Source organism: Epargyreus clarus, unplaced genomic scaffold (assembly GCF_041222505.1).
Source record: "Epargyreus clarus isolate Ecla_fem2 unplaced genomic scaffold, WU_Ecla_fem_2.2 ptg000001l, whole genome shotgun sequence".
Taxonomy (NCBI): Eukaryota; Metazoa; Arthropoda; class Insecta; order Lepidoptera; family Hesperiidae; genus Epargyreus; species Epargyreus clarus.
In genome coordinates this window covers 14,905,440-14,918,193 of record NW_027332209.1, presented here as the reverse complement: position 1 = coordinate 14,918,193, position 12,754 = coordinate 14,905,440, and the positions used below count along the sequence as shown (strand labels likewise).

The following is a 12,754-nucleotide window of genomic DNA, read 5'->3' as shown; positions in this document are numbered from 1 at the left end:
AGTTTTAGCTACTACCCGATAGATGGCACCATGATGATGTAAACTTAAATGTGCATTCGTTTTTTAATTTTCTTTTCATTTTTTAAGTATGGTGGTTATAATAATGTGTTAACTATGTATGAAACTTTGCAATAGGAACAATAACGAGTCCCATTTATCTTAAATGTAATCTTCAAAAAAGCAGTGATAGCCTAATGGTTAAGAAACTCGGCCTTTCCAACGAGGGGTCCGAGGTTCAAATCTCTGAATTGTCGAAAATATGTGCGTATTACAAAAAATAATTATCACGTGCTAAAACGGCGAAGGAAAACATTGTGAGGAAAGCTGCTTACCTGAGAGATTTATAAAACAAAAAAATCTCAAAGGTATGTGAAGTCCACCAATACACGCTTGGCCAGCGCGTTAGACTTTGGCCAAATCCTTCTCATTCTGAGAAGAGACCCGTGCCCAGCAGTGGGTCATAAATGGGTTGATGATGATGATGATGTAAACTATCTTCAATTACTTTTTTATGCGTATTCTGTCTCTACTCTCTATGTACTTTGGAGCACGATAAGCTATTATGTATTATAAGTTGATTTGGCTGTTATCACGACGTAAGAATGATTATGTCGTGTCGATGGAAGTCGTAAATATTGAAGCGTCAGGTTCTTACGCATGGGGGCACGAGTAACCACCGCACGGGTCGCTATTAACCCCTATCTTTACCAATTTTGACTAAGGCCCGAAGAAGGGTCATGGAATAAGAATTAGGTCAACTACAGATACGAAGGTACCAGTACTTGCAATCCGGACGCCCCTGTTTTGGGCTATAATTAGGGAGAAATTTCGGAGTTAATAATTTGTTTAGTAAAATAATAATTATTATACGAGTAGATACTTGTTAAAAGAAGTAATTTATTCTTCTGCCAAATAATTATTTTTACTCATAATTTTTTTCGTACTCAGTACAAAGTTTTCGTAAAATTTCTGAATTTTACCGGACGATGAAACAAGTTGTACCTGTATAAGTTTAATTTATTTCTTTTAATTTTCTGTAAGTTTAATTATAATTGTAAATATTTTTCAGTTGTACCTAGATACCTACATAACACTTGTCATAACTGCAATATTACATTACGATTTTAGGTCAAAAGTTATGTGCCTTAATATTTTTTACCAAGGAATAATTTATAAGATATTCTTCTTAAAATTCCTCTACCAGATAGGCCTGCTTACTGCTGAAATTTCCGTACAAATATGGACTAAGTAGTATTTTTTTAAATATAGGTAGAGCACATTAATATGTACTTAATAGTTTATTTGTATATTTTGTGATCCTTCTCACACCTCTAACCGAAATTAGGTATGAATATCCTTCATAAAAACTTTAAGAGCCTTTTTTGCTACATAACTCTAACACTCCCACAATCCTTATCTATCTATGACAGATAAAACACTAAGCAAATAATCCTCATACAGTACGATTGAATTAAAACTTGGTTGGAAATCCCCCAAAGTTTTATTAGGCCGCACCAAATGTTTGACTTTAACATTTATATTGGAATTTTAACATAATCCCGGAGTCGGAGTCGTTCAGGCGGCTCTATTATCGTTTTTATTATCTTTTTCAGTTCGGAATGTTACGAGTTCTCAAAGGGGTATGAATTACAATTGTACGAATGACATGTAATGTTCTTTTTACGTTCCTGTTAATCCGAACACCTATTTCTTCTTTCCTCTAGTTGATATTGAAGGAGATTCAAATCAAATCATTTTTTTTTATTCAAAATAGGTTCTTTACAGAGCACTTTTTGAATGTCAATACAACTACCACCACTTCACAAGTTGTTTCGTCATGGAGAAGAAGCGGCGAAAGAAACTCCATAACACACATCTTAAAAAAAAATATGGTTTTTACAATGTCAGCTTAACGTAATGGTACATGTAGAGCTGGAGCTAATTCAGACCACACCGTTTTGTCAGTCAAATAACTGATTCATTTTTCTTATAAAATTAAGAGATTTCAGAGGGCCTTTTATCGCTGAATTCTTCCAGGGATACTATGAAGGAAAGTTAGACCCAGTATGGATCGATCGAAGTGTTACCACCGTCATATATTTTTTTAGTGTGAATCGTAATTCCTGCGTTTCGGTGATGTGTTGATGCCGGCTGACTTATCTATATGTAATCAATGATATATTATTTTATCATTGTCTGTGATCGACTTTATACAGAACCCATGTTCTATGTGGAGTTGGTTACATATGTCCATGGGCAGCAGTGATCACTTACCATGCGATGGACTATAAGCTCGTTTGTTACTCCTACGAAGGGAAAGGGATTTTATAAAAAGGGAAAATATTATGTAAGTAGGTATAATTATGCAGTAAAAAGCGATTTAATGTGTTATTTTTATTTACACTGAAATAAATAAACTGTTAAAACGAAAAAGTACAATAGGTAATACGCAAAATTAGTACAAGTTTTAGATTAGTATATATACCTACATTTATAACAAAAAGTCATACTCACGGTAGGGTAATATAATAGTTACAAAATACTACTATTTAAATATTAAGTATTTGTATTAAAAATAATTTAACAAAACTACTTTTTTAAATAGAAATAAGAGTGGTTGCGACATCAGTGGAGTTCAGCTATTCTACCACCACCACCAAAAGGAGCGTCGGGCAGAGCGCTGCACGGGGAGGGCATCAGCCTGGCACATGTAGGGTTGTCGGCGGTGGCACCAGTAGTCCCGGAGCCCAGGGTTTATGGGGTCCACGCCTGCACAGTGGGGTTCTTCGACGGCATCGCTGGAATAACGGAAAAGTTTAAGTGTAAGTAGGTATTACTAAGAAATAATTAGGAGTAGCATAAGATACCTCTAAAAACAATTAATTAAGAAAATATGAAATGAAGTAATATGAAGCGTTCCAAATTAGTCCTCAGAGGCAGCAACGCATGTGTGATCGACTTCAGGAACAATGCCTATACTATGTAGGGTAACACAACGTCAGGCAGGTTTTTATATTTTTGTACTTAAACCTTTGAAAAGTAAAATAGAAAGAATGAAGCCACAAATGGATGAAATTATCATTTATTTTTTGAATTCTTGATAAGAAAAAAAATACAGAAGTTTACAAAAAAATACGCATAAATAACTAATACTACATAATTCACGTAATAAATAAATAAGTATTTCAAACATTTTAGGGACATTTTAGAACGGAGACGTGGCTATACATTATTTAAGCAACAATTTCAATTCTCAAAACTGGTTACACTTTCTTGTTAGGAATGATCACTCTAGGTATTTTACTCATCTAAGACTTAGCTATACTATTCCTTATTTTCATAAGGTAAATATGTATATTGTAATAATTAAATGTAAATAGCTTACCTGAATCCTTTCCCATTGCCATCAACCCATTTATTAAAGCCTGCATCTTTTAAATCTAAACCTGAGGACAAAAAAACATCTTATGAGTTTTTATTTTTTGGGAATTATATTTTTTAATTTATCTCAGTTGAGAAATTAAAACACAAATTCTTTACAAGAATAAGATGTTTCGTGTCGTTTTGAGAACACACAAAGAGAAATACACGTCTCAAAAATCCATCATTTAATTTTTTTCTGACCGAAGACAGAACCTGGGATTCTTTGAGTAATATCTACTGTGCAACGTGACTCAATCTTAAAATAACTGCAAGGATGAAGGCATCAATTACCTTTCCTCCAAAGGCACCTATTTGTTTTGGCCATACCCCTGACACAACAGTTTTCAAAATAGTTTGCTGTGGCGTTCCCCACGATTTATGTTGTTGTCCCGATGGGCCCCCAACCAATATTCCAGTAATAAAAGTCACTTGTCATGGGATTTAGCTCCATTATGGGCTGACTTGAGGCTTCCGTAGTTTATGGAAATGTTTGGATCACGGTGATTTAAGGGACTTATATTGTTATGGGAAATATGAGTATGGAAGATTTTTTATGGTGTTGAAATGTAGGTCAGAAGATACAACTTATAAAGTGTAGGTAGGCATTTGGTGTTTTGGAAAGCAAACCTGTGTCTGGTCCAAAACCTATAATTTAATTTTCGAAGCGATCTTTACTATCAAAATCTAGATTGTTTGTGCACTAAGTGTGATTTTCTTTGTTAGTTTCTATACTGGTTTAAAAATCAGTGGGCTACGGTTTCTACCAGGCTAGGCAGTCAACTAAAAGATAAGTTTTGATTTCAATCCTTTCAATTCAATCCTTTCAACCTCTTCAATCGTGGGGAGTGGATGAGTGTGGTAAGTGAGAAATAGTTAAGAGCTATTGTGACGCTTATAGTTCTGAGTTAAGACTCTAATTCTATCTGGGGTTGATTTATTCATGTCTACGTAACGGCACTTGCCACTCTTCAGGTGGACTGTATGCTCGATTCCTACTTCTATAATACAACTAGCTATTCTTCTTAAAACAAAACTTGACTGCTAAAAATATAATCTACGGTCACACCCATAATTTAGATGTATCCAATGACATAATATATAGTCCGTGCCATGTCCGCGCCAAACTGCTAGTCCGTGCGAGCAGGTGTAGTCATACAATTTGCTATGGTGACGCGATTCATTTCTATATTCATAGCAGTTTTACGCTGACTGTACTAGAATCCGTCACGTCGTTTGAGCTATAGATCGTATCAAAGAATGATACATACACTCGCATACACGCTCTAAACCATTACTCTCCACAATCATGTAATAAAGTGGCGGCTCATTAAACCACATCAGATTGAAACTATTAACATCATCCATCAATGTATGTTTACCATCAATAGTCTTCCAAACCCGGTAATCATCGAGATTGTTGACGCCGAGCCAAACTAACGGCTTGTACTCGCTGTCAGTCACGTTGGGGTAGTACATGCCGCGGACCAGCTTCTGGATGAACTGGAAGTCGTCCTGGAAATATAGATAAAATAATTCAGAACTTGAAAATACTACTATAGCCATATACCCGTGTGGCGGTGCAGTCACCATACTGGTCTGACGCGCAGAGGGTCCCGGGTTCGATTCCCGGCCAGACAAATATCTAAATGGTGAATTTAGATATGTGTTCTGGGTCTGGGTATTTATTTGTCTATGTTTGTGTCCATGGCATCCACGACACAGGGAATCCTAGTTGTGTGGCTGTGAGTGTAGACAACGTGTAGAAAGCGTTTATAGGGTCAAAGGCATCCTCGATTAAGTAAGAGACAAAATTCAAGAGTCTAAATAATTGACACCTATTTTGTAGAGTGTTAGCCACTTATTGAAGTTTCTTTCGCACTTTTTGTCATGTAGAAAAGCCTAATGTGATTAATGTAATGTCAAATTAATTAATAATTGCCTTCTATTACGCTCCAGCGGAGACCAAAATCAGTGGTGTAAAGTACTATAACTCATTCGTAAGATTACGTTATTGAATTGTTTTGAACATTACTTAGACCTTTTGTGTTAAAAATATTAAATTTAAATTTTTTATGTGTCCAATAAACGCACTTCACTTTGACTTTTTATATTGATCGGAACAAAGAAATGTAATTTTCCTAACAAATACACTTGAGTTTGTTTAAAGGGTCAGATTGTGCGCAGGGCAATAAATGAAAAACTCTGAAAGGCCCGGAAAGGTAAAGCTTCAAAATTTGACAAAAACTTCGTTATATAAAAAGTTTATTATTAATTTATTTGGGCCGCTTCAGCGTGATTCAGGAGCAATTAGAAAACTTTCTCTTTGATCAATATTTGAACAATAATTTGCATTTTTTAGTCAAGGTGCTAATATAATGGATTAAAAAACTTATGTCGGAAATTAACTTTCAGTTTATTTATGAGGAAGTTTATACGCGATTGCCCAGGAAAGCAAAAATTGCAAACATAAATTTAATAAATAATAACTTAATAACTTTCCTTTTATAAACTCAATATTTATGACTAGATTTAAAATCGGTGCTGTCGTTTATATGGGCATTATTCTTTTATATTAAGTAATTTATATAGTTTAGTTTGACTATTTCATTAGTTCCACTAACTACCTACCTGTGTTTTTGGCACAGCCAGCTTCCCTCCTTCATCCACACAGCTGTCTCTTGCTGCAGGCCAAGTCTGCGACTTAAACATTATTTTGTAGCCAATACCAGATGAATTGTTTACTATATAACCTGAAAAAGTTTTTTTTTCCTCAATATTGGTTTTAATGGTAAATTAAAGGCTTAATATATTTTATTCGGATATGAATAAAAAATAGTCAAATACGTGTTATGTACCTAAATTACGCCTAAAAATTATATAGGCGTCATATATGTTGAACTAAGCCAATTATTATTAATTAAACATTGCTGTTTTCTGGCTCGAACTTAGTCTTCGGTGGTAAGCATCTGTGGTTGATCACAGGCAGTTTAAAGTGATGACAACTACCCAGACCAGAAACTCAAGCTCACTTAGGTTCACGTCTGCTTAGTCAGAAAAGATAGTGGGTATACAAAATAAACACATTCCATTCCATTTTTGTTTCGGACTGGTAAAGTTAAGACTGTGCTAAGGAGTCGTTAATTATGATTTAATAACTAAACCTTCATTATAACTTACTCACCATTCAACGATTTGCATTCAATATTGACAAATATAAAACATAAAAATATAATCAACGGGACACTGAAACAAAGCAATCAGTCATTTATTACGGCAATAAAAAGTTCCTCATTCGATATAGTACAGTCAGCTCTAGAACAGATGGATAAGCAGATGAAGATTCCAAAAATACCTATACACCCACGCATTCATAAGTAGCCGAATACTCCTACCATCATAATTAGATTAACACTAAAAAAAAGCTAACATAACTAATATGATATGTCATAGTCCTACTACTTTTGACACGGTAGTGTTCATCTACTTTTGGAGCTGACCGTACATACAGTAGTGATAGTCAAGTGGTTGAAACGCGGCATTTCAATCGAGGGGTCCTAGGTTCAAACCTTAGACACCTCTAATTTTGCAAAGTCATATGCGTATTATAAATTATTTATCACTTGTTTTAACGGTGAAGGAAACGTCGTGAAACCTGCACACCTAAGAGATTTTTATAAAAGTTCTCAAAGATATGTGACGACAGCCCAATGGAGTATGGCCTAATTCTTCTCATTCTAAGAGAATCGTGCTCAGTAGTAACAGTAGGATAATAATAATGATGATGGGCTTTATAATTAATTTAGATCTTATGCTTTATAGGGTGTCGTTAATAGTGAGTTTTCTTATACCCCCAAGTTTTAATGAGAGTATCGATCCACATAGAAGAGGTGTCAAGTAGATGTCAGTGTGCATGTAGGTCTCAAGGGTCTCCCCATATATATCGGGGAGGAATCGTTTCGTTGAAATATTAGAAATTTTGGTCCTGTGCATAAATCAGTAGACGATTTTTTTTTCGGAAGTCGAAGGGGGGAGAGATAGGGTCAAGTTTGTCCAAGAGACAAGAATGACCTTACAAAGTAGGATCTGGTAACCCCGGACAATTAAAAAATAAAACTACGTCTTCTGAAAATCGCGAACCAAATGTAACATTTCAGTGGACTATTTTAAACAGTAAGATTTTTTATTGAGATATTTAACCTAGTTCTTGTAAGACAAACTTGTTCTATATAAAAAACATGGGGTCGATTGCAAATGTTTCTCCTGAGGACTTACTTGTATCCGTAACTTTTCTTTAAAAATGTTGACATGGTGGTATTGTCGCAATTTATATTCAGTGCGGCACACATAAGTGGATGGTTTCTACAGTAGAATCGATTAGAAAGGAAGTGTAAGTTGGTAAAAGTGTATTCTACCATATTTGCTTCGAACTTGTACTATTTATAATTTATTTGTTATTCTTGATCCCTTACTATGAGTTTTTACGTTTTTACAAAAATGACTGTCTTTGTATTTGTTTACGTAATTGCCCGTACATTTCCAATCAGCGCCCCTAGCGGACTGTATCAGAACCGACGATAAACTTATACTAAGGCTGTGAAGGATTGGTCTAGTCAGTATGGCGTTTCTGTTAATCCCTTGAAGTGTCAGGCCATTATAGTAGGTAGTTCGAGACTGCTGTCTAAAGTCGACTTTGCGAATTTACCCGCTATTACATATGACAATATCACTATTCCTCTGTGCAATGCCGTGAAAAACCTTGGGCTTGTCATTGATAGTAGTTTGAGCTGGCGAATGCAAGTCACCGAGCTGAGTCGAAAAGTAAATGCCACGCTACAATGCCTATATCGGCTTAAAAATTTTCTGCCGCACAGAACTAAAGTTGCGCTAATTCACAGTCTCGTTCTGCCTGTTATTGATTACGCGGATGTGTGTTATCCAGACCTGACGGATGAATTTCTTGATAAGCTAGAGCGCCTTCTTAATAATTGTATCCGATTCATTTTCAACCTACGTGAGTATGATCATATCTCTAAATATAGACGTCAGCTTAAATGGCTAACTATTCGTCAAAGGCGTAACTCTAGAATTCTCCTGGTTCTGTATTCTATTTTACATGATCCAGCTTCTCCTCCGTATCTAAAGGAAAATTTTCAGTTTCACTGTTCGTTTCACGGCAGTGGACTACGTTCGTCCAGAATTCTTAAAGTCAATATTCCACCGCATAATAGTGGTTTTTTCCAGTATTCCTTCACAGTACAGGCAATACTACTTTGGAACGCCCTGCCCGAAAACATCAGGAAAGCCACTTGTAGGAATACCTTCAAGAGAATGGTTCGGGAGCATTACTTACGTATGTCCACCAATACTTGAGTCTTTCAACTTTCCTTAATTCACTGTGTTGTATATATTTATTTGTATATATTATATTTTTATTATATATTTATATATTATTTATATTTATTTATAATTATTATATGTAGATATTGTATGTTTTTTTCATAGTTGTATTTCTTGATATTTTATCATTACTGCTTATATTTATGCCTACCGCATGCTATCGCCATCACCCAGGGTCGACTGGCAGAGAATGCCATTAGGCATTAAGTTTACCCTTTGTAACCCTTAATTTAAGGTGTACAAAAATAAATAAATAAATAAAAATAAATAAGGGTACAGGTCATCGTAGCTTTAAGAAAATTGATTTGCTGATGCTGTCTGTCTCCTCATACTGTCTGTCAGCATCTCGATCTCTATCGCGTGTAGTGTGCACACTGCTTAACAACATAAAGAATCTAATAATTTCTCACCTCATTTTGCTGAAGTTGTTCGTTTCCATGGTAACCAATTAATCAATGCTTTGTTATTCCGAGCTATTGTGGAACTGTCGTCTTCACGAGGTCATTGTTTATTGAGAAATGGTTGTTCGAAACCTGTTGAAAAATTTATTCAATTTCATACTAATAAAGGGTTAAAATACTTAGGAGAATCGTAAGGATCCTTTATTCGTACTGATTATTTAACGATATTTTATAGAGAAAATTTAATATAATTTATGCATAAAACGGGCACGTATTTGATGTTAAGTGCTCAAGAACCGAGTGAACTTTTGTAAAAACTTTGAATAGAATAGGATTAATACGATGCCGAAGGACGACATTAGTTATGAGTACATTATAAGCTAATTGTGTCAATTCCATTACATTCAATCCAGAATATAATACAAATCAAATTAGTATAGCAGTTGTACCCCTTTATGGAAGATACAGGTGTGAATTGGGATCGAACATCGTTTGACAGCTATATAATTAACCCTGGATTAGATTAGACTATTGCCTATCTGATGTCGGCGTCAGATGCGTTTCTTCCCTAAGGACTAAGTTAGGACGCCTTGTATAGGTGTTACTCCCCAAAATCTAGTGATGGTTAGTCATTATCTGTTCGTGACGTATGTACACTCGCATTGGGTTTTGTTGCATTTAACTTGTTGCTGTCGGCAGTTGATCTCCCTACGTAACAAGAGGAAATCTGTTAGCAGGAAGCCGTAATATTCACTCTACACAGTATATTTTAAAGAAAAAACTGGTTTTACCATGTTACTATGATTACTCATAATTTGTGCGTATGTTGTTAATAATATTTGACGTCATGTCCGTCGTTCGACTGTTGTTACTGCCTACGGTGTCATGAGGTAAGTGGTAGAACTCTTTGTGGTTCGACTCCGGCGTCTGGAGTTAGCGTTTCATCTGTTTCGGGGGCACTAGCAACAAATCTGTGGGACTCAGGCCTGTGATTTATCTTATCGTGGGTTGGTTTAAGATGTCTGTGGGCAGACATGTAGACTGCGACTACTTAACATGACGTGCCTTTGCCGCTATCTTTGGATAAAATATTTTTTGTCTGAAGATTGGGTAGAGCTGGTCACGAAATCATCGACGCGTGCAGTGGCAGTCAGCATGCGCGTGTTTCGTGAACCCCAAAATCTTTTGGAAAATTTGAGAGATTCGATAACAGTGATGTTATGATAATATTATTTCCGCACGTGTACGTATAAACGTTGATATTAACGATATCATGATTAAAAGTCCTGAATAAAAATGCTATAACTATTGTTTTGTAAGAGATGACTAAATAAGGTATTCGGTTTAAGTACAAAAATCCATGGATATTTTTTATACAATTACCATTGAGTTTCACTGTAGGTATGTGACAGGAATATTACTTAGTTCAAGTAGGTACTTATTTCTCATATGATTTTAAATTTTTGTATGAGTACCTAAGGCGATTAAAACATAGTGTCATAGTAAATAAATATTAGGTGTTAACTATATACCTTCTATTATATTTTTGCAGTAATTTATATAAAAAATCATGCATAATTTACATTATAAGAACTTTATCTAAATTAAAAAACTAAATAAAAATATTTACAGTATCATAAAAATAATTCAATGCTTACGTTATCAATATGTATAAAATTGAAATTCCAATAATAAGAATGTCTAGGAATCTACTTGTAAGATATTTGATAGGTACTACAACTCGCTTAATAATTAATGACACACTCGCAATAACTAAAAAATAAAATATGATACAAAAAACCTAGGAGCTGATCCATTAATTTTTGCATAGAAAATACATTAATTTTGTACTTTGGGAATCAGTAGACAAATGCTAAAACATGATATTTTTAATATATTTTGCTGCATCTACTTTCACTGTTCTTTTGTATTCAGAGTACTAAAAAAATCGTGTGTATATTATTTAAAAAATAGTTATCATTTTAATCAATGGCGATATTGTAAGTAATTCAAGACTCGTAGGACTCAATTGGAAAATTCTGAAGAAAATCGCAGAAATAACAATATTTCTCACATTGTCTATGTGCTATTTTATTATATACAATTTTATTTTTGTTTTCAACACAATGATCATTAATTATTTTTTCAAACTATATCAAAACTATAAAACTAGGACATAACAAGTTTTTGTTCCGTGTAAATATAACAAAATTAATGACTTACCGAAAATGCAACATTACTATCCACTCAGCAAATCTTGTTTTGGCACTTACATATGCTTTGTCCGCAAACGTCAAAATGCTATTAGTAAAACTGGGTAATGTTTTAAATGGGTATAATTTGTTAATCCTGGGTTTGGTGACAATGTGTCTTGTTACCTGCACACTTATTTATTCACTGTCCACTGGTTGATAACGGTCGTGGGCCATACGGGGTAACGGGACAAGAGAACTATTCTACTAATAATTTAACTATAAATAACAAAGCAATTTATTGTACAAAAATGGATTAATAGTAAAATAATTTATTACGCTTAGGTACATATAAATATTACAGTAATGTTAATAGAACAGGATATAATGTTAATAATATTTTAGAATTTTTAAGCCATAAACTTTTAAAACAATAGAACCATATTGAAAAAATATAATTATGATTTAAATATTTAAAATACTTTTTGTTGAAAAACTTAAAAATTTTTTTTTGTTGAAAATCAAAATTATAAAATATTAAATAAGAAGAATAGAGTTTAATAATGACGCTATTCAAATATTTATAGTATTTTGAGTCAATATCGTTAATTAATTGATTGATTATATTTTTTTTACCTATTGTATGTTATGTTTTAAATTAAGTACGCATGTATGTATATATATTTACCTTCTACAACAATAATATTAATTACTTTCTTATCTAATATTTTTTATTATATTTATGTGTATTATATCGTTTTAATATATATATGTAAAAAACTTCCCGAGTAAGATTTCAGTAGAATTAACTCATTGTAAATATTACATGTAATGGACCATAAGGATAAAATAATAATACTATTTTGCTTTGATTCATATATTCTATTTTTCCATATTAATATTTTTGAGATACCTAATTAGGTGTAATATTCCCCATAGAGAACTATACCTACTTATGGAATCATGTTTTCCTTTAAGTATGGTTTAAATTTGTATATCATACAAATCTTAACCATTTGTATGGTATACAAATTTTACGATTTTACGGTACGAGTATTTAGTATGCTCGTAAATGGCGTATGTTTGTAATAAGTTCGTGCAAATTGCAGAACAAAATTCCTTTTTAGGCATTTTAGGTATATCTCTCAGGTACGCAGGTTTCCTCATGATGTTTTCCTTCACCGTTTAGCAAGTGATAATTAATTTCTAATACGCACATAACTTTGAAAAATCAGAGGTGTGTACCTGGGATTTGAACCTCGGACCCCTCGATCAAGAGGCAGAGTTTCTTAACCACTAGGCAAGCTATCACTGTCACGTGTAGTTTAATATCTTTGTTTT

General features: G+C 33.8%; 1 protein-coding gene across 1 annotated transcript; it reads right to left on the bottom strand.

Annotated features, from left to right (window-relative positions):
• Positions 1 to 2,379: 2,379 nt before the first annotated feature.
• On the bottom strand, positions 2,380 to 11,609 carry LOC140757181 (hemolymph lipopolysaccharide-binding protein). Its single transcript, XM_073092723.1, has 7 exons — positions 11,445 to 11,609; positions 9,231 to 9,353; positions 6,605 to 6,666; positions 6,052 to 6,173; positions 4,803 to 4,935; positions 3,386 to 3,446; positions 2,380 to 2,798 (listed from the first exon to the last, which is right to left on the bottom strand). Exons 2-7 carry the CDS (start codon positions 9,257 to 9,259, stop codon positions 2,645 to 2,647), a joined length of 561 nt encoding a protein of 186 aa, XP_072948824.1. The 5' UTR covers positions 9,260 to 9,353; positions 11,445 to 11,609; the 3' UTR covers positions 2,380 to 2,644.
• Positions 11,610 to 12,754: the final 1,145 nt, after the last annotated feature.